At 35.0% G+C, this 27,465-nt stretch overlaps 2 protein-coding genes across 3 annotated transcripts; one reads left to right on the plus strand and one right to left on the minus strand.

Moving 5' to 3' along the window:
* The first annotated feature begins 679 nt into the window (after positions 1–679).
* Positions 680–12,973, plus strand: LOC114763103 (uncharacterized). Its single transcript, XM_028952709.1, has 11 exons — positions 680–734; positions 815–1,088; positions 7,388–7,729; positions 7,992–8,064; positions 8,191–8,303; positions 8,484–8,568; positions 8,793–8,865; positions 10,032–10,087; positions 11,896–11,961; positions 12,515–12,580; positions 12,666–12,973. The coding sequence occupies exons 1-11, from the start codon at positions 680–682 to the stop codon at positions 12,744–12,746; spliced, it is 1,284 nt and encodes a 427-aa protein (XP_028808542.1). The 3' UTR covers positions 12,747–12,973.
* LOC114763094 (probable LRR receptor-like serine/threonine-protein kinase At5g48740) lies at positions 12,930–27,152 on the minus strand. Of its 2 annotated transcripts, XM_028952696.1 has the most exons (18): positions 27,140–27,145; positions 20,908–20,912; positions 19,476–19,555; positions 18,583–19,120; positions 17,695–18,146; positions 17,491–17,608; positions 17,330–17,398; positions 17,150–17,218; positions 17,005–17,073; positions 16,616–16,687; positions 16,429–16,497; positions 16,108–16,343; positions 15,822–16,027; positions 15,229–15,355; positions 15,047–15,115; positions 14,097–14,286; positions 13,890–14,022; positions 12,930–13,301 (listed from the first exon to the last, which is right to left on the minus strand). In XM_028952696.1, the coding sequence occupies exons 3-18, from the start codon at positions 19,549–19,551 to the stop codon at positions 13,095–13,097; spliced, it is 2,700 nt and encodes an 899-aa protein (XP_028808529.1). In that variant the 5' UTR covers positions 19,552–19,555; positions 20,908–20,912; positions 27,140–27,145; the 3' UTR covers positions 12,930–13,094. The 2 variants fall into 2 exon arrangements, with proteins under 2 accessions (XP_028808529.1, XP_028808528.1); XM_028952695.1 differs by lacking the exon at positions 20,908–20,912 and having other exon boundaries at positions 19,476–19,629; positions 27,140–27,152.
* Between the last annotated feature and the right edge of the window lie 313 nt (positions 27,153–27,465).

A 27,465-nucleotide genomic window follows, 5' to 3' on the forward strand; every position in this document is an offset into this window, starting at 1 on the left:
GTTTGTCACACTGTTGGGTAATTTATTATTACTAAGGAGGTGTTTGGATAGAATCCGAACCATGATTTTAGAAGTATTTTTACGGATTACGAAGTAAATATATGGAGGAGATTATCTCGTTTTACGGAAAAGTGCTTCTGAAACCATGGTTTTGGGTTTCCCAAACACCCCCTAAATAATTGGGCGTTTCTCAAGTCAACAATTTTCGGAGTATTTGAATGTCTCTAAGTACACAAATTGAAATAAAATTTTTCTTATATATTATATTATAAAATTATTTTTAAAACTATAATTTAGTTTCTATATAAACATTCCTGTTTATAATTATGATATTTATTCTAATTATATTTTGCTTATTGAAATTATATAAAGATTAATCAGTGTAATATAGTTTTTGTTTGTATCTGTTATTATAAAAAAGTTAGTTTGATAGAAATTATTGAGATTACATGTTCTCAGGTCATGTTTAGAATTTTCAAATTTAAAAACTAGTCAAAAACTAAAAATCAGAACATCCAAAAATAAATTTTTACTTTTCTTTTTAAACCTAAAAAGCATAATAATAAAAGAAAAAACTGTTATTTTTATGTAAATACCAAACATAACGAAGCACATTAGCTTTCTTGACACCCATTTCATTGGCACGAGCCTTTTAATCACTAACTAGGGTTCGCAGACAATGATCATAGTAACTTGTTCTTTTCATTCTTACACAAAATCCAATTTTGTTCCTGGTAAATTCTAATCACAAACAAACAAGACAATTCCCAGAGACTCCCTATCGAGAATATCCCTGTTATCTTTTGATTCGCAGTCCACGTACCTCCACATGGACCAGAAACTTCCGCTCGTCTCTGTGCCAAATGGGCACATTCCAACCCATCAACACCAGACTTGTTGCTGGTGGTGACTGGAGTTGCTCCAGCTCCAAGAACATCTCCAATGGCGGTTTTGGCACAGGGCTTAACGTTCAATCTGTGCATAACACATCCTAAAATATGTTATATGAAGCAATTGAGCTGTTTCCCCGTATGCCGCAGACTGTTTGCCAACAAGAATGGACCTGTGCTTGTCTCGCGCCTTGCCAGGTTCTTGCTTATTCTTTTGATGTGCATCGTCCATTATGTTGCTTTTCCTCTATTTGAAAACTTTCTTGACCTATTCAGAACTTATTCCAGTGGCACTTAAAATGGTTATTGCCAAAATTGAATTTGTTTGTTGATTTTGAATGGATTGAGTGTTTTACGTATTCTTTGTACAGAAGTTTACACCTTTACCTTTCTTGTTCTATTTCCATCCCTTTTAAGGGAATGTGAGGCACATGATATCTGAGATTAACTTATCAAAAACAAATGAATTCATAATTGCCAAGACTTGCTTCCAGAAAAGTTGTTCTCTTCTTCTGTCTTCTGTGGGCTATTTATCAATAAGGTTGATTAAACGGCATGCTTGTTTTCTTCTGTATTTAATTTATTATTATTTTTCTAAAAATTTTCTTTTACTCTTATCAGGGAAAGTTGTAAAGTAGCCATATTGCGTGATTGATTTGAGTCTCAAAGTTTCAGTTGTGCTATTGAGCCAATCACTGAACATATAGGTTATTATGAATATGTCTTAAATTTCTATTATTTATGGAAATTTGGGAATATAGGTGTTGTGGGAACAAGATTATTACATTCACAGAGAATCAGCTTAAGATTGCTTCTCAAGAATTTTATCCAAATGTACTGTGGTTGAAATAGGCTGAAAGTAATTATTATCATTATAATTATATGAAGTTAATGGAACAATTCTGTATGTCTCTTATTATTCAATGAGAAGGAATACATCATATGTATATATAACCGAACAAGGAAGACTAAAGATAAGATACTGTTATCTATCTCTATCTAATCTAAGACGGAAAGATAAATGAGTAACTGAAAAAAAAACTACTTAATAAATAAAACTAAGTTTATTTGGCTTGGGCCTTGGGCTTTGTCTTTCAACACTCCCCCTCAAGCTGGAGAATAAATGTTGACCATTCCCAGCTTGCTCTTTAGTCCTTCAAATGAATCTCTTGGTAATGGCTTAGTAAGTAAATCTGCTACTTGACTTTTGGTTCTGATGTAGGACAATTTGATAGTGCCTTCTTCAATTTTCTCCCTGATGAAGTGTCTATCAATTTCGACATGTTTTGTCCTGTCATGATGAACAGGGTTTCTAGCCATTTCTATAGCTGACTTATTATCACACCATAGTTTCATTGGTGCATTGTGCATAAGTCTCAGTTCTTTTAGAACTCTGATTATCCAGATCCCTTCACAGACTCCGAGAGCCAATGCTCTTAGTTCTGCTTCAGCACTGCTCCTAGAGACCACAGGTTGTTTCTTACTTCGCCAAGTCACTAGGTTGCCCCACAAGAAAGTAGTATACCCTGTGGTAGATCTTCGATCCAACCACGATCTTCCATGGTCTGCATCAGTATAAATTTCTATACTTCTAGACCCATCCTTTCCAAAAAACAATCCCTTTCCTGGATTCATTTTTAAGTAGTGCAGAATTCTCTGGACTGCTCCCATATGATGCTCTTGGGGTTTATTCATGAATTGACTTACTACCCCTACAGCATAACTTATATCTGGACGAGTATGAGCTAAGTAGATAAGTTTTCCTACTAGCCTTTGATACCTTCCTGTGTCGACAGGTATACCATCTGCTTTGTATTCTAAGTTACAGTCAGCCTCCATGGGAGTTTCTGCAGGTTTGGCTCCAAGCATCCCAGTCTCTTGCAGTAAATCAAGAGTATACTTCCTTTGGGAGACACTAATTCCCCTTTTAGATCTAGCGATCTCCATCCCGAGAAAATATCTTAGTTGTCCAAGATCCTTCATCTCAAACTCAGTTGCCAAGGATTTCTTCAATCTTCTTATGGCATCCTCGTCATTTCCTGTAATTACAATATCATCCACATATACTATAAGGACAGTTATTCGGTTGCCTGCATGCCTTATGAACAGGGTATGATCTGATTGGCCTTGTGAGTATCCCATGTTTTTCATGGTACGAGAAAATCTCCCAAACCAAGCTCGAGGGGATTGTTTCAGCCCATACAACGACTTCTGCAGTTTACAAACCTTCGGATAATTATTACTGGAATTCTGTAATCCAGCTGGCATCTCCATATATACTTCCTCTTCGAGATCCCCATTTAGAAAAGCGTTTTTTACATCTAGCTGGTAGAGAGGCCACTCTAGATTTGCTGCTACTGATAAGAGAACCTTAATGGTGTTAAGTTTTGCTACTGGGGCAAAGGTTTCCTGATAGTCAATTCCGTAGGACTGTGTATATCCCCGGGCTACAAGCCTGGCCTTATACTTACTTATGCTTCCATCTGGATTGTATTTTATGGTAAACACCCATCTGCAACCCACTGTCTTCTTTCCTGGGGGTAGATCAGTGATTTCCCATGTTCTGTTTTTCTTTAACGCTTCCAATTCTTCTTTAACAGCCTGCTTCCAATCTGGGTTCTCAATTGCCTCATGGAATGTCCTTGGTATCCTCTCATTTGAGAGATTTGTAGTAAATGCCTGCATTCTCGGTGATAATTTATCATATGAAACAAATTTACTAATTGGATGCTGAGTACAAGATCTCACACCTTTTCTGAGAGCAATAGGCCAACCGAGATCATCAGGATTTAACATTGAGTCAGAGTCCTGGTCATGCCTTGGAATGGGAGGGACTCCAGTTTCTTGTTGCTCGTCTACATCATCTGACTCGGCGTTTTGCTGCTGGTCCACCCCTATGTCATTTTCCGCACTAGTTCCCAAGTTGGTGTGGTTAGGTTGAGAGTTTTGGTGTTGTGGGGCTGTTGGTTCGAGGTTGTCTATTAGCTCAGGTTCAGGGACAATAGGTGAATTAGTAGGGATGTCGATGTTTAGGTGTGTTGAATCTGGAGTTAGCCATTCGTTAATGTCATAATTCTCCCCCTGAATGGGTATTTTGGGATAATAAGCATCGGCTTCAGAAAAAACAGCATCTTTAGTGACATAGACCCTTTTTGTTGTCGGGTGGTAACATCGATACCCTTTTTGAGATGGGGAATAACCAAGGAAGATACATTTTAATGCTCGGGGCTCAAGCTTGTTACCATCATTATGGTGTATGTATACTACACAGCCAAATACTCTCAGGGGAATGTCTGAGACTAAGGGTGAATTGGGGTAGGTTGCAAGCAATTTTTGTATAGGGGTTTTGTAGTTTAGGACTCTTGAGGGCATTCTATTGATCAGGTAGGTTGCAGTGAGAATAGCTTCTCCCCAGAATGAGTTTGGAACATTTCGGGCAATCATAATGGCTCGAGTTATTTCTAGGAGGTGTCGGTTTTTTCTCTCAGCAATCCCATTTTGTTGGGGTGTGTAAGTACATGAGGTTTGATGGTGGATTCCCTGTTGATCAAGAAATTCCTTGAAGGCTGTACTAAGGTATTCTCGTCCATTGTCACTTCGTAGTATTCTAATTACCCCTTGAAACTGAGTTTTTATAAATGCGTGGAAGCTTTTGAAAACTCTAAGAATTTAAGATTTTTCTTTCATCAAGTATACCCAAGTCACTCGAGTGTGGTCATCAATAAAAGTCACAAACCACCTAGCATTAGAAGTTGATTTAATTCTTGTGGGTCCCCAAATGTCACTATGTATTAGGGTGAATGGTGATGTTGGTTTATAAGGTTGTTTAGGATAGGAAGTTCTTGTTTGTTTGGCAAGTTGACAGGTTTCACACAAAAGGGGGGCTGAATTCTTATTAAATAAGTCTGGAAACAAGTGCTTCATATAATCAAAATTGGGGTGGCCTAGCCTAGAGTGCCACAATAATACATCTTTATTCAAGGAATCTGAACTAAATAATGCCTTGCTCACATATTTATCTGTGCCTTCAAGATAATAGAGTCCATCCCATTCCTTAGCAACGCCAATCCTCCTCTTCGCTGTCAAATCCTGAAAAATACAACCAACATCGTCAAAGATCACTCTACATTGATGACTCTTAGTTACTTTGCTTATTGAAAGCAAATTACATGCCAGTTCTGGAACAAATAAAACATTCTGCAGTTCTAGTTTCTCAAGAATTTTGACAGTTCCAACACCACAGACTTTGGAAAATATTCCATTTGCAACTTTCACTTTAGGTTCTCATGGTGGCAGTACTTTAAGGATTGGAATAAAGATTTGTTACCGGTCATATGATCTGTAGCTCCTGAGTCCACGATCCAAGTATTATCATTGGTCATTATGGCGTTTAGAGCTATGATAGAATTACCTGACTTTACCAGATTCGCCTTTGGAGTCACGGATGAGTTATTGTGTCTCTCAAGGATCCGTTTGAGTACTTGTAATTCTTCCCGGCTTAAGGTTTCTCCATTCTTCTCCTCATCAACTACTGCAGAATAGCTCTTGCTTTCAGGTCTTCTTCTTTGTTTCAGATTAGCCGGTTTGCCATGCAGCTTCCAGCAAATGTCCCTAGTATGACCATTTTTGTTGCAATGATCACACCAGCCTTTTGAATTTTTCTTTCCTCTTGGTTCAGGTACATTACTGCCTTGTACTGTCAAGGCAGAGTTTTCTGATGGTGTAAATATATTCTGAGTGAGTTGCTTTCTGCTCTCTTCACATTTTACCATGTTGAATGCTTCAAATAATGATGGCAGCGGCTTTAATCCCATGATTCTTCCTCTCACGTCTTCAAATGCATCTATAAGGCCGAGCAAAAATTCATAGGTCCTTTCTTTCTCAACTATTTTTCTGTATAATTGAGCATCACCACTGCAACTCCATTCATGGATATCAAACATATCCAGCTGCTGCCACAGGCGCGTAAGGGCAGTATAATACTGAGTTACAGTCATAGAACCCTGTTTTAGCTCTCTTTGTAGTCTCTTGATATGAAATAGTGCTGCAGTGTTGTCTATGGCAGAATAGGTTCTTCTTGCTGCGTCCCATATCTCCTTTGCTGTCTTAGCAAGTAGGTAACCTTCACTAATCTCTACGGTCATTGAGTTACACAGCCAAGTCATTACAAGGTTGTTCTCAGCAAACCATGTATTATAATTACTGTCACCAGGTTTTGGCTGTGGGGCTTCTCCCGTGATGTATTCTTCCTTCCTTCTTCCTCTCAAATACATGAGAACACTTTGAGACCACTGTAAGTAATTGCTTCCATTCAGTTTATGGGCAATTATCATTTGTTGTGTCTCAGCAGAAGATACTGGCTCTGTTCCCATCGGTGATGATGTAGAAGAAGAGGAAGTAGATTGTTGTGATATTACACCTGCTGTAAGAGCCGAGGGTGGCGCGTTTGGGTTTCCTCCGGATCGTCTCATTGACCCGAACAAGGGTGGAAGTTCCTCAAGTGTCATCGTTGTCTGTGTCCGATTCGTGTAACTGGTTCTTCAAGTCGCGACTCGTGTAACCGGTTCCTGGGTGCGTCGAGAGGCAGTAATTAGTGTACGTTGCCGAGTACCTCTAGTCACGAGGAGGTTTCAGGTCGCTGGCACACGTCTCCAAATCGCCGAGTACTTCTGGTCGCAAGGAGTCTCCTGGTCGCAGGTTCACGTCTCCGAGTCGCCGAATGTCTCTGGTCGCGAGGAGTCTTCTGTTCTGGTCGCAAGTTCCCGTCTCCAAGTCGCCGAATATCTCTGGTCGCGAGGGGACTTCGGGTCACGTTGCAAGTTCTCGTCTCCAAGTCGCCGAATGTCTCTGGTTGCAAGGAGGCTTTACGTGACTTTAACAGATCGTGAAGAACAGGGCCGAATTCGCACCCGCTCTGATACCATGAAGTTAATGGAACAATTCTGTATGTCTCTTATTATTCAATGAGAAGGAATACATCATATGTATATATAACCGAACAAGGAAGACTAAAGATAAGATACTGTTATCTATCTCTATCTAATCTAAGACGGAAAGATAAATGAGTAACTGAAAAAAAAACTACTTAATAAATAAAACTAAGTTTATTTGGCTTGGGCCTTGGGCTTTGTCTTTCAACATTATATGCTGGATCGGATATTGCATCTGTTCTTCTATACCTCTTATTATAATCAAATAGTGAACTCTTATGTGGAAACTTTGACCTTTTCTTATGATGTCTGAGATAATGTGCAGATTTTACGTAGAAGGTCACAGATATTTTGTTGAGGATTGTGATATTTAATTTGTTAGAAATATAAGGCTAAAGGTTAAGAAGTTAGTTACCTTTTTTAGCTATCTTTCTTACGCAATAATTTATTTATATTTGTTATAAATATAGCCCACTTTGGGAAGTTCTTTAGTTATTCTGCTGCTCTTTCTCTGTTTCTTAATTGCATTTGTATTCAGCATAATGAAGCGATGTTTTTCAACTACAGAATCAAAACTAGAAGCTTTAAATATGATGATAAGGAAAGTTATGAGGCTTCAAGGTCTAAAGATATGCTAGAAAGTGAAGGTAGCATCAAGAATGAGGTGCATTTAGACGGAAAAGAGGGTCATAATTTTGGAATCCCATTCCTTGCTTTGATAGCAGTTGCAATGGGCATAGCTGTAACGGCAACGCTAATATCCATTTACCAGCAGCCTATCCTTGGATCATCTTTCGTTGTGCAGTCTCTTTCTGAAAGCTCATCCTCTTCAACGGTTGCTCCAGCCACTGCTGGTTTCAGTTTCCAAGCTTTTGGATACAAAATTATACTTCCAGAATATGCACCAGGGTATGCCTTGTGATGATAGATTTGCTATGAATTAGTTTTATTCAACATCTTAGACTTGGAATCAAGCAATATTTTCTAGTTAAAAGTACATGTAAGAGCTGGCTAGTTTATAGTCCTTTTCCTCCATTGCATGGGTACTATTTTTAATTCTCCTAATTAAGGAGCAGAGCATTGTAAAGAAGATTGGCCACTCTTCTGAATTGAAATAGCATCGTTCCATTGCTATCTAATCGATGCTACCCTTCATCTGAACTTCCTGTAGATGGATCTACTTCTGGTTGCTTATGGCTGCAGGATGTGGACTTTTCATTAGTGAAGAGGCTCTAAATGTTTGGGTCTGTCTTTTTCACTGGTATTTCTGTTTTACTGGTACTTTTCATTGTTAATTTTTCTGTAATGATATACTGCTTAGTTTCTCGATTTGTTTGAATCCTTTAATTATCTTTAAGCAATTAATTTAGGTTGGCATATCACTATCTCGGTTTCTGTCTCTGGATGGAACATGGAGGTCTTTTGCAGAATCTTTCTCAAGGAATAGTTCATATGTGATATCAACGGTTTTCTGGGTTTACTGGTAGTTAGCTACTCCATCTTAATCTGCATTTCTTTCCTTCGATTATGTTATTTTTGTCAAAGAGCTGGTACTTCTGAAAATTCCAGTCAAACCATGGCATCACATCTAGTTACTGTTCTCTTGTTTCCAAAACTTGTTGATCATGGAACTTGAATTTTACTTGGCAACTCTGGATTTCAGGGGTGTTTGCATTAGCGATATGGTGCCCTTTTACTTGGGGAAGCTTTTCAGACGGTCTGGGGTATCTGATGATGTTTCTACAAGGGTTAGTTCTGCCTACTTTATTCTGTGCTCCAATGGGCTAGATTGAGATCATACATTTGGCCAAAAAAAAAAGTTCATGTTACTGTGTTAGTCCAGGCCTAGGTCCTTCTAACCCACCTTTTTTTTTTTTGGGGGGGGGGGGGGATGCATTTTCATGGTAATTTTCAATCTTATCTGATGATTTTGTTACTTTTGTAAATTTTTAATTTCTGGTGATATTTGTAGTTAGGAATTGGCAAGGAGAAGGCCCTGGAGATCACAAAGGCAGTGCAGAAGTATGGCAATCTAATAGGTTTTGGTAAGCTGAAGACCTTTGCTATCTCCAATGAGTGTATTTTGGTTTAAAACCTTTATGTGCATATAGTTATTAAATATTTGTTGACGCCAAAATATTCCCAAATTAATGACGTAACAAATATTACTTATTTGATAAAAATCAAATAGTTAATTATTATAGTAATACACAAAATTATGATGCAAGATACTCTTCTAATCCTTAATATAGGACCTAATTGTTGAGTTGATTTTGGTCCTAAATATAAAACCTATTTTTCTCATATTTATCAATTTTTCCTAAGTTACCCCTATAGATACTCCCTCAACCATAATCAAGTAAAAGAGGGAGAAAGGATATTAAAGAAGATGATTATGGTGTTTTAGGAAAAACATATCATATTTCTCATAATTAACTAACTTCCTTAATCTAATCAAATTAGTTAAATAGGTCTTATATTAAGGACCGGAGGAGTATTACAAATCTCATGTTTGTAACCGTATAAGAACCCTCTTTAGTTTCTAGGAATCATCTGTGGCTTCAATTGCATCATCATCAACACCCCCCCCCGGGGCTTCGTCCCTTCTCATCCATTCTCTCTGTGACTAGATCCCTAGTATAGTGTTGGACCCTGAAGTACTTGTTATATTATTGCATAGTTCACACTTTATATAGGCAGTTGCAGATTCTCGTATCATCTGCTCATCCTAATTATTGACTATGTCAATGTCATTCCTTTAAGGTTCTCACCAATATTTTTAGTTCTTTATTACCATATCCTCACAAACGTAATCATTGCATTGCAGACAAATATATGATGATTGGCCATGTATTGAAAGATTATGCTTTTATGAATTACTAAACCAAGGAGCATTTTTCCTAAAAGAATATCTAAAGGGCGAAGTAAACTCATCCTTTGTGTGGTTTGAGTTGAGTCCCTGTTTTCACTTATTACTCACCTGATCTTCACTTAGTTATTTATTCTGCTTGATCTCTCCGGAAGGCTACATGTGATTGTTAGGTGTCCTGAGAAACCCGTAGAGAAGATGCCAAATGGTTGTTTGCATCCACAAAAACCACAGTTGGGCAAAGTGGAATCCTTTTCTTTTATGTCTATACTATTTTCTATTTTACAGTTGATTTAGTTCTTTGATTGATTTATGGTGTTCATGTGACTTGTATTTTTGCAGTTGAACGATTTTCCCTTGGGGTAAGGAACCCCACGGCTTTCCTAGCAGGTGCCATGGTTAGTAACTTTGTTTAATGTACTTGCAATCGAGTTTTACTGTGGTCAGTCTGATTTTGATGTATAAAGTGAGGACAAATGAGTGATTTTCTTCCATGGTAAGGTAGGGTTTTGATCTATAGCCCTCCAAATTATGGATAATTGAGAACATCTTCATAATTATGCCCTCCTTTTCCCCTTTACCATTAGGATCAATCGCCTAGAAATTCTCCTTGAGTGAAGGCCCGCATCAGACCCTGATATTCCCACAAATAAATTCTTTTAAAAAAGGGATCTATATTAAATACTTGCAGCAAATTTTCCTTCAGTCCTGATGATAATTAGACTCATTTATTTTGGTTATAGGTTTTGAAAGTTGAGGTCATTGTCTTATCATTACCATGTGGAAACATAATGTTCAGATCTATGCATTGGGATAGCTAGCCTCTGTCCTCTTGTAGAGATGATAGGGATATTCATTCTCTACATAACTTCTTAAACTGAGAAACTCAGTGGCATGTGGCCACAGTGGCGTTTTAATCTTGTCTCCTTGAGGGAGGGTGCGGGCTCTAGTCTGCATAGGTGTGTGTAATGTGTTTACAATTTAATTGTTCATAGCTTTTTTTTTTAAAAAAAAAAAAACTACTAAGAAACTCACGAGCTATGATGATAAAATTTCATCTCTTTCCAGTATTTGTTGAATTATGCCTTGAAGAATGCTATTTTATCCAATTTGGCAGAAGTCAAGTAATGATGATAAGAGTCCAATGTTAGGGATAGTTTACAAATTAGCTATTTGCAGTTATTTTTAATCTTCAGTTTTAGGTGGTTATATTCAGTTATCCTTTGAGACTGTTACAGTGGGGTTATTTAAATATTACTTATTGTCAGTTATTGATAATCCTTATCCTAGAATGTAAGAGGTTATTGGGAAGTTATTAGTTGGTTATTCACAGTTATGTTTTCAGCCTATTTAAATCTATTGTATGATGACATTAGTTGTGTGAATGAAGTATGTTATTCAGGAATTTCCCTCTTCTCTCCTAGGATTTCAGATACTGATTCTAGGCTCGCTCTCTCTCTCTCTCACTCACTCACTCACTCAAACACACATCTCTCTTCTACCTTCTCATCTGTTCTTTCCCCTCTCTTCAGTCTCCCAATTCTTATTCTCTCTTCTTCGAAATCTAACAAGTGAACATAACTGTTGTTACTTACGTATTGCGTGGGTTAGAAAATAAATGACTAAAAGGGAGTGGAAGATTTTCGTGGTTGGATGTGCAGTGTTTAACTGTTCATGAGAGGGAAGAAAAGGTTTGGTGGATGATGGATATATTTTATATTTTATATTCATCTTTTGTCTGGACCACAGACACACACACACACACACACACAGAGGCTTCTTTTCACGACTGAGCTCCTTGATAGTTTTCTTGTTCTTGTTGAGGAGTTAGTTCTTCTAATTTCTTAAGCTTCAGTCAATTTCACATGTTAATCTATGCTTTATTGAGGAGTTAGTTCTTCTAATTTCTTAAGCTTCAGTCAATTTCACATCTTAATCTATGCTTTTTGGTAATTATGCTTGCCCTGGTTAGAGCTTTTCTGTACTCTGTAAATGTTGTTTCTGCCTGTGTCTGTATCTGTCTTGATTGGTAGGTGATACAGATTAATTCTGGGGAATAACCACTGGTCCTTTTCCTTGTTTTGGTTTTTGTTCATCTTTTTATTTTGAAAAAAAAATCCATTTCCGTTTAGAATTATTAATCCTTTAAAGGATTAGGAAAAATTAATCTCCCAGTCCATAATAAAAGGCTTTTGGTTAAATGCAGGGCATATCTCCTGAGTTATTTTTTGCAGGAGTCTGTTGTGGTGGTCTATTCACACTTCCCCTTCAGGTGAATATATTTTCACTGGGAAACATGCAGGATTAATCACAGCGGTTATTATTTTTCGCTGAATAATTTGTTGATAGACTTAGATCTGTTACAATACCTATTAACAATCTAATTCTTGGGACTTGGATGTTATTGCTCAGTCAAATCTCTCGTTTTTTTTTTTGGCTTCTTCTTCCTCTTCTTCTTTCTTCTGATTAAATGTTATTCGTACCTTTTTTAAGGCTCTGACTTGTTGCTTGCATCAATGAGGGTCTTCTCAATGAAAATTCTAGGGCCTGGAAACAAAATCCTGGGAGTTTCTCCCAATCTAGATGCTCAATTTAAATAAGCAAACTAAGATATTTTTTCTTATCATATAGCTTATCCTTATTTACGGCTTTGCACAGGTTTTAGACAAAGCAATAACTAGAGAGTAGCAAAACAGATAATCTACTTCAATTTTTATTCCTTGGGTTTGTCCGAGATGATTCATGATGGCTTTAATTATTTCACTTTAATAGATCCCTTGCAATGTCATAACTAACATGAGTTTTCCCTTTTCTTGTATGGTCAGCTCGGAGTAGGTTTTCTTTTGAGAGAACGCCCTATGTTTGCTCTTGCAACTGTTGCAACTGTGATGGTATGGTATAATTGACTTGTGAGAAATAAAATCCATATCCATATACTTCTTAGAATGTGCATACTTAACATGTACTTTTATACAGGGAATTTGGACCATTTTTCCATATGCTTTGGCTGGATTAACTGCATTATTCTTCTATCTTCGAAGGCGTTCCTCTGCTTAGTCATTGAATTACTTTGTAGGTCAGCTTAAATATTATCATGTATATGCGATCAATTGACATGTAAATTTTAATTGTAATCATTCTTGAACATATTCCTGCTTTAGGAGGGTCATTACCTTGGGCAAATCACGACGATATTATGGAACTTGGGTGTTGTACCATTTTTCCGGAGATAATCAAGTGGAAAATGGCAAAATATTTCATCATAACTTAATATATTTATATTACATTGATATTTCTCATGTTTTCTTTGCTTTGAGAATCCAACTTTTCCTTGCACTCAACCGTGAGTGTTAATATAACAACATAATTTAGTTTGATCTGGACTATTTTTAACTTCACTATCGTTTAGAGAGACTCAAGGTATCTGAGCTGAATATCGTAGGCTTCCTTCAGTTCTGCTAATACTTCTGCAATAGTTGGTCTGAGTGATGCATCCCTTTCCACTGACTTCACAGCAATGTAGGCGGTCTTCCTCATGCTCTCGAGATCAAAATTTCCTTTTATGCTGTCATCCACAATTTCATATGCTTCTGCCTGCAAGTAAGGTTTTGCCTGCAGTTGGTTGTTAGGAAAAGGAAGATGTAAACTCCTCAAAGTATACACTAATAGAAACAAGGAAGAATTATAAATAGGAGCAATATAGTAACTATTTGTACACTCAAGAACAAATGCTCAAAGAGTGCTTATTCATGTGAATTTTGAACTAAATAGTCACATTTTCACTTTACTGGGTGATAAACAGTAAAAAAAAAATGATGCTTATTCGTAATTACTCCATGAAGGATAGTTAAGAGATAAGGTTTCATATGGGCTTTCCCTTACATTTTTGTTTTTTTGTTTGTTTTTTTAAGTGAAATCAAGCTTTCTTTGATTGTTCTACCAGTCTCAATGACTGAGTGGCTAGAAGTCTGATGTTTCTTGCTTCTATTCTCTCAACTAAAATTATCCTGCATAATTAAGCCTATGTCTTTGTCCATGATTTAAGCCGGAAGGCCTTTCATGTGAAGGGGCATGCTGAAGATTATAATAAGAGTAATAATTTGTCATTACTTAACATCTTAAACTTTTGAATGGAGGTGGTCCTAGAAACCATGTCAAGCTATTGCATTGCAGAAAAGCCAAAAAGAAGATTTGAGTTACCCATAACACCAAATTGAAAGAATCAGGAGATCCAGAGTGATTCAATGGCTCTCTACCACAGATGAGTTCCAAAAGGACTACTCCAAAGCTATATACATCACTTTTCTCAGTGAGCTGTTGGGTGGAATAATACCTGTACATAGAAACAAGTTTAAAATAGCATAGATTTTTCAGGTAATCATTATTTTCTTGATGCTAGGAACATACTCAGGGTCTAGATAGCCAGCAGTGCCCTTGACAACAGTGGTGACATGAGTTGCATCTGCCTTGGTCACTTGCTTAGAGAGGCCAAAGTCACAGACTTTTCCATTCATCTCCACATCCAAGAGGATATTACTGCACTTGACATCACGGTGTATGATTCGTGGTTCACTTCCATTATGTAAATAATCCAATCCTTCAGGAATGGAAAAAGGAGAGAAAGAAAGAGCCTTAGGCATATAAGTATAAACATGACTTTCCTCAATCAATGAAGATACAAACACACCCATTGGAGCGACAGAATCTAACGTTGTAACAACATATTAACTTGTCCGTAGTTGTTGGAACAACAGCAATGTTTCCTTTTGCTTTATTGGCTCATGCTCGCCAGACATGACTTCGCTGGCTTAAAGATGGATCATTGAGGTAGCTTTTGAGATTACAAATATGTAATTTGTAGTCGTCGTGTTTTTCAAAATTTATGTCACAGTTTATTGAGGTACCAGTCATGTCCGTCTGATTTTTGTGTCACTTTCATATTACAAGTTTCTTTTAGAGATGTCGGATGCTTGCAAAGACATTGGATGGGAGAATTTGAGAAGGGTTACCTGTGGTACTAACAAACATTCATCTCTTGACCTAGACCAGTTCTTATTTAAGAATCTAGGTTGACAATAAAAGATAAGAATAGGGATTAGGATTGAGAAAAACCATTAAATAATGTTTAGTATGAGTAATTTCTTGTCACATGGGATTAAACAATCCAATGTAAAGGGGATTGGGGAATACCACATCCCCCCATAGTATTCTCTAATCTCACATATATAGATTTGTCTAATCCCGAGTAATAAGCAATCACTCATACTAAATATTCTTTTAACATATTTTTTCAATTCCAATCCTAGTTCTTATTCTCATTTTCAATGTTTTGTACCAAACGGGAATCTAGTTTGTACCTTTTGCTGCATCCACTGCAATTTTCAATCTTCGAACCCAGCTTAATGACCTTTTTTGGCTGTTTGTACCTGGTAGAAAAGAAAATAAGTGTTAGAACCCTTGAATCTGACAGCATATGGGAATATTTGAAGCAGAAGTAGAAAAGATAGGGCAAAATTTTTTGTTCAAGCAAGTAGAGTACCGTATAGATGATCAGCTAGTGATCCACCAGCCAAGTACTCATACACTAGTATCTGATGCCTTGATTCATGACAGAATCCTTCCAATGACACAAGATTTTGATGGCGGATTTTTGACAGAAGATGAACCTAAGCACAACAGAAGTTGAGAGAAAGAATTAACTCACCAAAAGGGAAAGAAAAATGATAGAATCAAGGTTCTCAGTAATAGATATGGCAGAGAGACAACATAAATGATTCAAGATAATGCTTAAGAGGTATTTGATTCTTCCTTTAGTAACAAAAATGAAGCCAATGCTTTTCATGTAATTCAGTGAAACCTTTATTTGATAAATTATACTCATTGAAAACTTCCTTTGAGCTCGCACCAAAGGGGAAAACAATCCAAGAATCATTATGATAGGGGCAATATGAGTTCACGTGCAAGCTCACTTAAGAACAGTTCTGCAGACCGTGTCATCGGCTAACCTAAGGGGTCCTAGAACGAGAGTCTAGTGCACTACTTCGTTAGAGATGTCCTTTTGTCTCATCTGCAAGTTAGCTCAATTATAATGCCATCGAAAAGATTGTTGTATGGAAGTCTTAATTAGTGAACCTCATTGATGAAAGAATCAGCTCCTAGTTGGGTTTTGTCCAGCCGAACTTTGACAGCGACTGATTTACCATCTGGAAGCTTTCCATAGTAAACTGATCCAAAACTGCCTCTTCCTATAACTTCTTTAAAGTTTCCAGTAGCTACTTTAATTTCTTTGTATGAAAACATTTTTGCTGCACCCCAGTTCCTCATATCAATTTCTGCTCCTGGAAGGTAGAAAGAACATCTGTATAACACAAGAAAAGCTAACGAAATACGCAGGCAGTAAAAAAAAGAAATTGCATACTTGCTGTGTGAGAAACTTCATATCTTCTTCTGGTCATGTGTAGCAGTCCTGAAAGTAAGATCAAGAAAAGCACAAGTGTGGTTCCACCAACCAAGCCTAGTATAATTGCTAGATGTTTATGTGATTTGTGCTTCCTTCTGGGAATTATTGTAACTTGTGGCGTCTCAATTGAAGGACTGAATGCTTCACCATCACATATGGCTGCAGAGAACGAAAGACACAAATTCCCAGATGTTCTGCAAAAGGAAAGAAACAAGGTATCATCGTGCAAAGTTTTAAGGAAGCAGATCTAATACTTCATCTGTTCCCGTTCCTCCATACCTGATCTCTATGGTTGGTTTGTTCAAGGACTCTGGTAGTGGACCTTGCAGCTTGTTGTTTTCTAGATTCCTGAAGAATGTAAAACAATGTATTATACAAAGCAAAGAGACAAAGTAAAACAAATGGAAAGGCAAAAATTGTCATATGATTTTATTAGATTTTTTTTTTCCCCTGATGCTAAACTTACAGAAAGTGGAGGTTTTCTAACTCTCCCAGGCTATCAGGAACCAATCCTTGGAGGCTATTGTTATGCAAGTCTCTAAAAATACAGTGAAAAAGAAAAAGAATGTAAGATTAATGTTTCACTTTGCATTTGCAATATCGTTTTTGAGATAGAATATTTTGAGAGAAGAGAAAATTATAATCAGAAGTATAGTATTCATAGAACTATTAATCGACTTTTACTTGGTTTCTTAAACTCATAAGATGAAATGGCATTTGGACATGGCATTGGAACCTTCGTAACCAAGAAGTTCACTTGGCAATTTAAGCTTATAATCATATCAGTATGATTAGTGAAGGGTTCAAACTTCTTAGGTCTGAAGTCTTGTAAACATTAAGAAGTTTTGAACTTACAATATTTGAAGGCTAATCAAGTTATCCAGCTCCACTCCAAAGGATTTTAGCTTGTTGAAACTCAGGTTCCTGAAATTTTTGAGCAGTTGTTAAATATCTTCTGCATAAAACCAAAGGTCAAGTTCTTACTCTCGGGAGGTATTACAGTTTCTCAAGTTGTTGCAGGCTACCCAAGTTCTGTATTTCACCAGCAAGCGATGTGTTGTGCAAATCTCTGATAAATAATTAACGCCAAAACAGATTAAAATAAGAAGGGAAAGAAAAAAAGAATATGAGCACACGTATAAACGATATAAATGAAGTTTTTCTAGCTGAGGAAATTTACAATTTTTTGAGGTCCAACAAGTCACCAAATGTAGGAGTAATTGATCTGAAATTTACACCAGAGAGATCCCTGAAAAAAAAAAATAATTACTACTATTAGATCATTTATTAAATACCTGGAAGAACCATTGGTTTGGAGAGGAAATAAAATGAGACACACACAGTGATGTGACAAGGCTTCCTTCACACCCAATATGATCCCATGGTGAAGGAGAGCATGGATCATCTTGCCATCCTAGATCCAACCCAGCTGACTGCTGAATAACTTGTAGTGCTGAGACTGGAAAAAGAACAGCTCATCAGTGTATTAAATCAACTGTAGCGAATTTGTAATAATGTGTATTCTCAGAAAATACGGTAAGGCACCTGTGGTTGAAGAAACTTCAGGTGGAATATCAACCATCTGATATACCTCAAATGCATTGATTTGAGGGTAAAAGCTGATGCTCTTTAATGTTATATTCAAACTGCTGATTCCCTTTCGAGTCACATATAGAGCACTGATTTCTGTACTATTTATTGTGTAGTTTGATTTTATGATATCTCCATTTATGAACACATCAAAGGTGGGAAAAACAGGAAGTATGCCGGCAAAATAAAGAATGATATAATAGTCCCCTACTGCTTCAAGAGGGAGGTTATATGTCAGCAGATTTCGCCGTGCCAGAACTCTACTGGTTTGAAGAACAGCAGCCGGTGGTTTTTCCATCAGACTGGACTGATTGAAAGTAAGCTGAACCTTGAATCCAGTTGCAATATGAAAGGGTGTAAAACTTCTATCAGCTTCCCATATTCTATCATATGGATCCAAAGGGTACCTGTGTTTTACAATGCTAGACCTTGAGATTATAGTACCAAAAAATTTGAGAAAGTTACAAATACTCCCCTTTAGCTTTGAGCCATTTTGCAAGCATTTCCATCGATTTTGAAAAGCAGGAAATAACTCCTTCAACTTTCACCCATCAAGAGTTCAAGATTTGATTCCTTTTATCCATTCTATTAATCATATCAATGAAGATGTCATCTCAAACTCTGTCATTTATCACACGACGGACTATCATTCGATTAGAAATAGCAAATGACAGAATTTGAAGTAGAATCTTCATTAGTGGAGTTAGAGGAAACTGGACAGAAAAAGTTTCAAGTCCTGAAGAGATATTAAAGAGGATGTTTGTAAATGGTATAAAGTTGAGGATATGTACTTTCAATTTCTCTGACAATATTTATATCGGAAAAGGACATGATGGTTCTTACCGGATAGACTCATTAGTGTATCCACAATCAATTCGATAACTCTTCCTCAGCAACTTATTTGAGAAATCTTCCATGCCATTTGTGTAGGCTCCTCGAGGAAGTGGTCGGATTTCGAGGGAAGAAATTACAGGAAATCCACTATTTGAGGTAGCAAGTAAACAGAAGGGCAGCGAGTCCTTATTGACAGTCCATAGAAACTCTTCAGTCCATGGACCATCTTTAGTAAGATTTACAATAGCAGCGATGGCTGTCCCAAGAGAGACAGAGAATGTAGGAGGATGTTTAAGTCCATCATAGTTGTTGTACACAAACTTAGCTCTAACAAGAACAAGACTTGTGGCATTGCTCAATGGTAATTTATAGCATTTCCGACCTTGGGAATCCGGGAAGAACCGAAGAGAGACATTTGATGAGGAATTATTATCAGTGTAACTGATGGCTGTAGTGCCTGTGCTTATGTATGCAGTGTCTGGGGTCCATAAGATGTTTGATGAGTCATTGAAACTGGTTCTTCCACCACAAGATAGACTTAAGAAACCTGTCCCATGAATGAGAAAGATCTGCTCATGTCTTTTCATATATACGAGGAATAAAGTTTCAGCTCATTTTCTATAAAAAGAACCCAAAAAAAAAAAAGCTTGCTCTGACGTGTATGACTTGCTTGACATTATATAAATTCATATCTAATCACTCATTTTGATGTGCTCTATTGGTCCTAATTTTTGGATGAAAACGTATCTATTTTACTGAAGTGGTCTGTGATCTTTCAGCTCACCAAATGCTTTAGTTCAAAGAATTTGGAATTGGCATGTGAAAGAAGTTAAATGCTGACGAATTCTGAATAAGAAAATGCAGGGATGAATGATATCGTTGAGAAAAGTACAAAACCTTACCATCTTGATCACAGAAAACGCCAACCCAGAAGCTAAACAACAGAAAGAAGCCAACCCATGAATCCCAAAACTCCATGAAACTCAGATTCCTATTTTGGAGCCAGCTGCTTTTCAATGTCTTCCTCAGAACCAAATATGCTTACAACAAACTAGTCTGAGTCAAAGGAAAAATTGTACAAATGTTTGAATGAATAGACCCATGAACATTGATCACTTTAAGGTGGCACTGAAAGAAGAAAAATGAGTGAAGAATGATTGAAAGGGACAAAGGAAAGCTTAAAGGAAGGGAAAAGTACGCAAAGTTGGAAAATATATCCTGTTTTGTTAGGTGACAGCATCATTGAAAGTAGAATAATGAAGAAAGAAACACTATAGAATGATGAAGAAAGAGGAAATAACTATGAATCCAGAAGAAGAGGTAATAATTAAAGAAGTTTTGTTGAGTCCCTGGCACTAAGCAACGATTATAGTTAGTTATGTTGCCATACTATTATCACTATCTTTACTATCACCATACTCCATAATCAGTGGTGTTCATATATTTATACTGAGTCTAAGATTAATCGCATTATTTATAGTTTGATAACAGTGTGACTCTCTATGTTTTTAATATATATAGATTATTAATTAAGATGACAGTATTGATTCAGGTAAAAGTCCTTTATATGCATTTTTCTATGTATAAGGAGCTATAATCAATTCTTTATGAAATTAAAAGAAATAATTGTAAAGATGTAAAATAGTTTTATATTTATAATAAAATAATAGCAATTATTTAATAATGATTGAAAGATATAATAAAAAATAAATGAAAAGAAAAAGGGAAAATGACAAATAAAGACCCTTGAATTAGCAAAATCACAAGGAGGTCACCTAAATAAGCTAAATTACCAAGAAGGACCCGGTCTCAAATTGTAATTATGAAATCAGGCTAAAAAGACAAAAATACCCTTCTTCTCTTTCTTCCATCACCCCATCTCTTTCTCTTTCCCTCTTCTCTTTCTCTTCGTCTCCGTCCTTCTCTCCCTCTTCATCTCCCTCTCTCTCTTCTTCCTTCTGTTCCTCTTCCTCTCAAAAATATTCATCTCCCGTCTATGCATTTATCAATATGATTAAGGTTGTGGCCATTCCCATCAATCTCTATTACAAAAAAGATGGTGACCCATCATTAATGCTAGTTGGCAGAGGTAATCAGATTGAAGTTGATAGCAATAGTGTTTTGGAGATGGTATACAGAATCAATGTTGGAGAGGATGAGACTCAAGCTACCCAAGACACTACATGTATATATACTTCATGATTGGCACGACATCATCTTGGTGGGTTGCGGTGTGGTCACTAGGTTATACGATGGAAGAGAATGAAACGTGAAGTTAATGATGGAAAATGTTAGTTGGAGGATGTTGTAGTTAGTTTGAGATACACTTGTCACCGAATCTTGCAGAAACTGGTTGCTGTCAAAACACCTCTGGTTTTTTGTTATTTGACTTACTATTGTTGTAATTTTACTTAGTAGTGTTGTAACTACAGATTGGTTAGTTTGATCACAGCAACATGATATGACAATCTGAAAATGTTAGTATTTTGTTTATGGGCAGAGCAATGTTAACATTTAGTATTTATAGTTGTTAATGGTATCAATGTAAATCCATTTAATATTCTGAATTCATGACAAATCTCCTCATAGACTTATAATTTCACTTATCACAGTTGTTATTTGGCTTTCTACTCTTGTCAATTGATTTTCATAACTTATCATTCGCCTTACTCAACTTGTCATAAATTACTTATCAGAATTGGTCATCTGCTAAAGAAATTTGAAAATTCTGTCATTTGAAAAGAGAAAATTAAATTTTTATGAATTGCTTATCAGAAGTTGTCATTCGCCTTACTAAACTTGTCATTCGTCTTAGTCAACTTGTCATTGAATGGATCTACATTGATATCATTTACAACTATAAATACTAAATGTTAACATTGCTCTGCCATAAACAAAATACCAACATTTTTATATTGTCATGCCATGCTGCTGTGATTAAACTAACCAATCTGTAGTTACAACACTACTAAGTAAAATTACAACAATAGTTAGTCAAATAACAAAAAACCAAAGGTGTTTTGACAGCAACCAGTTTCTGAATCTTGTAGAAACTGGTGTATGACAACTTCTGATAAGAACTCATAGGAATTTAAGATTCTGGATTAAAATGACAATTTGCACAATTCCTTGGCAAATGACAATTTTAGTTTTATTTAGCAGATGACAAGTTTTGATAAACAATTTATGACAAGTTTAGTAAGACGAATGACAAGTTTAGTAAGGCGAATGACAACTTCTGATAAGCAATTCATAAAAATTCAATTTTCTCTTTTCAAATGACAGAATTTTCAGATTTCTTTAGCAGATGACCAGTTCTGATAAGTAATTTATGACAAGTTGAGTAAGGCGAATGATAAGTTATGAAAATTAATTGACAAGAGTGGAAAGCCAAATAACAACTGTGATAAGTGAAATTATAAGTCTGTGAGGAGATTTGTCATGAATTCAGAATATTAAATGGATCTACATTGATACCATTAACAACTATAAATACTAAATGTCAACATTGCTCTGCCCATAAACAAAATACTAACATTTTCATATTGTCATATCATGTTGCTGTGATCAAACTAACCAATCTGTAATTACAACACTACTAAGTAAAATTACAACAATAGTAAATCAAATAACAAAAAACCAGAGGTGTTTTGACAGCAACCAGTTTCTGCAAAATTCGGTGACAAGTGTATCTCAAACTAACTACAACATCCTCCAACTAACATTTTCCATCATTAACTTCACGTTTCATTCTCTTCCATCGTATAACCTAGTGACCACACCGCAACCCACCAAGATGATGTCGTGCCAATCATGAAGTATATATACATGTAGTGTCTTGGGTAGCTTGAGTCTCATCCTCTCCAACATTGATTCTGTATACCATCTCCAAAACACTATTGCTATCAACTTCAATCTGATTACCTCTGCCAACTAGCATTAATGATGGGTCACCATCTTTTTTGTAATAGAGATTGATGGGAATGGCCACAACCTTAATCATATTGATAAATGCATAGACGGGAGATGAATATTTTTGAGAGGAAGAGGAACAGAAGGAAGAAGAGAGAGAGGGAGATGAAGAGGGAGAGAAGGACGGAGACGAAGAGAAAGAGAAGAGGGAAAGAGAAAGAGATGGGGTGATGGAAGAAAGAGAAGAAGGGTATTTTTGTCTTTTTAGCCTGATTTCATAATTACAATTTGAGACCGGGTCCTTCTTGGTAATTTAGCTTATTTAGGTGACCTCTTTGTGATTTTGCTAATTCAAAGGTCTTTATTTGTCATTTCCCCAAAGAAAAACGTTGCTTAAACCTTTTTTTTCCCCTCCAGTTTTTGGTGAAAAGACGGAGGCATGCTTCACGTATTTATTGGAGGTACGCTAGGCTTCAGATTGAATATAGACCCTCAAATGCTTTTTGTTAGAGTGATGAATGTAGGCCGTCGGATGAAAAATGATAGATGAAATAAATCTAAACCGTTATATCTATTTTTAACTTCTATGTAAACTTTCCGGTTTTGGAAAATTGAGAGAGAGGGTCTCTCTGTAAACTTGTGCGCGTGTGTGTGATCTTTAGGAAGTCTTGTCACAAGTAGTTTTCAATACTCCTCTGATCCTATTTATAGGACAGAAAGAGAAGGATTTTTTTAGTCTTATTTATAAGTCACTTCATTAAATTTTTATCATGAATATACTATATTGTCCTTCATTTATTATAGTATAGATAGTTATTCTTTTCGAAAGATATATATATTAAAGAGATATAAAGTTGGAAAGTTGATATATTTTAATAAAGAGTTAATACATTTTAATATTTTTCTTAATCTGTGTAAAACATGTTGAAAATGTCTTATAAATAGGACCAAAAGAGTATAAATTAAATCACTACCACAAGTTAATTATGGATATTAATTTCTAGTTTCTCAGATAATCAAATTGAGTTTGGTTCTAGATCCAAAACTCTTGGCAGCATTATTAGCCAGAAGAATTAAAGCTGTGATATCAGAAATCAAAGCTTAGAATACAAGTTTTAGTGTCAGTCAAAGTAGTCATAATTGGTAGGTCTCTTTATTTTATTTTATTGCCTTTCGGCTTTGCTTTAAACTTCATACAAAGTTCAATCCACTATGTAAAGAAAAATAAACTTGTCAACGAAGCCATAATCAATGCCATTCTATTTCTACTTCAAGGAACTGAGAAAGATTCACTCAATTGTCTCATGATTCTCTTGGATAAATGAAAATATAAAATAAGAAAAAAAAATTAAATTATATAAAATTCTCCCAAACTTTGAGCCAAGCATAAGTAACTCTCTTAACATTTAAACCTTAATAATGAACTGCCCTAAAAAAAATTTGTGCAAATAATCCTCAATCATCAATTATAAACCCCACAACTTTGAGTGACATACATATAACCCACTTGAATTGGAAAAAAGAAAAAGTTCATTTGAACTTTTTTTTCGATATATTGTATTTGACTAAATCATATTCAAGTTTTATCAAAACCTAACTAGAAATAGCTCTCTCAAAAATATTTTCTGCATTCATAGATACTCCTCCAGTCCTAAATGTAAGACATATTTTATAGTATATATAAGGATATTATATTTATGACTGAAAGAGTACTTAAACTTTTATTTTTGTACTTAAGCAGCCAAAGCTCTTTTTAATAAGATCAACGCCTGATAATAACTCTTTCAAACTCTAAACTGTATAGATAAGTAATGAACAAAACTAATAACAAAGCAGTTAAGGATTATTGTAAAGTTTTGAAGATAAGAATATTACCTATACATAATATATAAAGTTTAGGAGTTGTGTATAATTTATTCAATAAAAATTAATCTTATTGATAGAATTTTTTTTAATAAATTTAGATAAAAGTAATAAGCATATTAATAAATAATAATATTAAATTAATATATAATAAACGTTACGCATCTTAAAGTTGCCAAAGGAATCGTGAAGTGCTATACCGACTTACTAATTTCTTAAATAATCATGGATTAATATTATCATAAATTGTGTGATTTCTTGTTGGGCCGGTTAAATTATAATTGTTGCTTCCTTGTGTTTAAAAAAAAAAATCATCTTAACCAACATAAATTGAGTTTAGTAGAAAAGACTAATCTCCCATATCGTGATGAACGAAAGTTTAAATTCTCATTAGGAGAGGCAACCATGTTAGTGTCTCCCAGTGTATCAAACATAATTGCTTTTAATAAGAGGATATTTGTGCCTGCCAAAAAAAATCACATTTATGCAAATGGTTCTGTATAAATATTTGTTTTTCAATTGAAAAATCATTTAGATCAAAGAGAGATCACGTTTTATATATATATATATATATATATATATATATAAAAGAGAAAAATTTATTCTAATCAAATTTTCTTATTATGATGACTTAGATTGATGAAGCAAAATTGATTAAATGTCGTTAGACTGATGAGCGCACTGATTAGGAATCGAGAATTACAAATTACGTTAGTTTGAATAATCAATACATATTGTTTATATAAATAATTAAGTTCTGTTACTGATGATTACATCCACCTCGACCCTTTTTTTTTTTTTAATGAAACAAAGTAAATCCACCACAATGAATCATTACTGAATGAATTATTAGTCGGCAATTCTTTTGAACTTATACTAATACAATCTTTGATTTTTTTTCCCATATCAGTCATTATAATTGAATTTATATATTTACTTTTTTGTCGTTTATTTATACATATTTATTAAAAAGAAAAATATTCTATAATATATCTAAATCTAAATATAATTTATGTATTATTTATATGATCGGTCTAAATCTAAAATATCACTGAGTAGATATATATAAAATATGTTATGTATGCTTCTTCTTTTTTTCATGTTATCATCCAGCTAATCCGGTTCGGGGTTCATGACTTTCTTTCTTTACAAAAGTGTCTCCTCTAAAACTCTAATTCGAGATCCAAAAAGATCTTAGGAAACCAATTTATTTTTTAGAATAAAAATAACATTCTTTTAATTTAATAAATTTAAAAATATACACTATATTCAAATTCATCCAAGTGCGAAGATGGCATTGCTACTAAAATAACTTGCCATGAATTAAAAAAAAAAATTTGTGGATCGACTAAGAGTGAACAAACCTAAGTTTGGTCAAAAAAAAAAAAAACAAACCTAAGTATCCCAATTGGCTAATTTTTTGGGCTTGAAGTTTGCCCAATGCCCACAAATTTAGAAAGTATCTTGGTGCCCCTGGGCACTTCGGTGGAGTCTGCAAATACAAGCCGGTTTTATAGGGTCATAATCTTAAATGGGCCAGTTTTGTAAAGTTGAAATTTTAAAAACATCTCATTTTTCTAAGCTCAACCTTTAAACTAATGGGCTCAGAGCATACCCACAAGCTTTTGGCCCATTTAAAGAAAAATATAATTTTTATATTTTCCATCTGTTTTATAAAAAAATAAAAATAAAACAATAAAATTACTAAACATTCATCATATTTTAAACATTCATCAACCTCCAAGAACATCTAAAATATCTATCAACAAAACAACAATATTTAAAAGTTTCATTAAAAGTGTAAATGTGCAATAAACAAACACTATTATTAATTTTTAAAATTTTGTCATCACTATTATCAATTACTCTTATTTATGAGTATGCTCTTCTTTAGTGACAAAAATATCAAGTTTTTCTTTTTCATAAAAATTTTACTTTTAAATTTCGCACCCTAGCTATTAATTAAACAAATTATTTTTTAAAACCAAATAAATCAAATCATTTTATGAACTTTAATTTCAAAATTATAATAATAACTAATAATTAAAATATTATTAACAATTAAAAAATTAATAATATTATGATTATAAAAAAATTTGAAAAAAAAACAAAAAATATAAAAGGGCCTAAGTGGGCTAGCCCTTGCCTCTGCAGGACTAGCCTGTTACAAGGCTAGTTCTTTTAAGCTTGTTTCCTATTTGAATGGGAAAATTTCAAACCCTCCCTCACAAATTTTGAATCTAAATGGGCCAACCCGACGGGTATAACCTGTTTTCTCAGCTATGGGTCTCAGTTTATATCAAAATATTAGAAAAGGTTGGATCAAAAGCTTCGAGTGTGGAATGCTTTAATTTTCATCTCAGGCGAGGAGATTAACATTAATAAAATTCGTCTCTATTACTACCTTCGGTTAGGGGATGTTTGGATTAACTTTTTAGAAGTGATTTTATAGTATAGAAAGTAAATATGAGAGGAGTTTTGTCTTAACTTATGTGAAAGTATTTTTTCTTTTAACATAAGAGCTATTTAAGAATTTGATTTGGTCATAAATATAAGACATCAATCCACTTTGTCTTCTAAATTTATAATTCATTTTTCAAGGCAGCCCTATTAATTATACATATTAAGGGATTTCCATCTAAAGGTAGTGATGATCCAAAAAAGTATTTTAGAAAAATCAACTTATATTTGTTACAAATAACTAATTTAACTAACTTTCTTGATCAAATTAATTAAATAGCTCTTGTATTAATAAACAAAAATGGTATTATTTGTATCAAAAGTTTATCACCTTAGTTTCATGGGAAATCATGATTTCATAGTCTTGAAACTATGGCTTTGGCATAATTAATCAATTCGTGGGTGTTTGGGTGCTCTTCTTCAAAATCATGGTTTTTGAGTCAAACAAGTGCATTTTTTTTCCTTACATCCAAAACACCCACTTAAAGATGGGTCTAAGAGGATGCACCTGCTAATGGTAACTTGTGAAATTATCATGTCATTTTGATCAAACTCCATCTCCTAAGCATGGGAGATGGGAGGATGATGGAGGAAGCAAGACCAGTCTCTTTTCCCATTTAAAGGAACAAAAGTTATACTCCCTCTTATTCTAAATAT

The sequence above is a fragment of the Neltuma alba genome, unplaced genomic scaffold (assembly GCF_004799145.2).
Source record: "Neltuma alba isolate B1F8T4 unplaced genomic scaffold, ASM479914v2 tig00011253_pilon, whole genome shotgun sequence".
Taxonomy (NCBI): Eukaryota; Viridiplantae; Streptophyta; class Magnoliopsida; order Fabales; family Fabaceae; genus Neltuma; species Neltuma alba.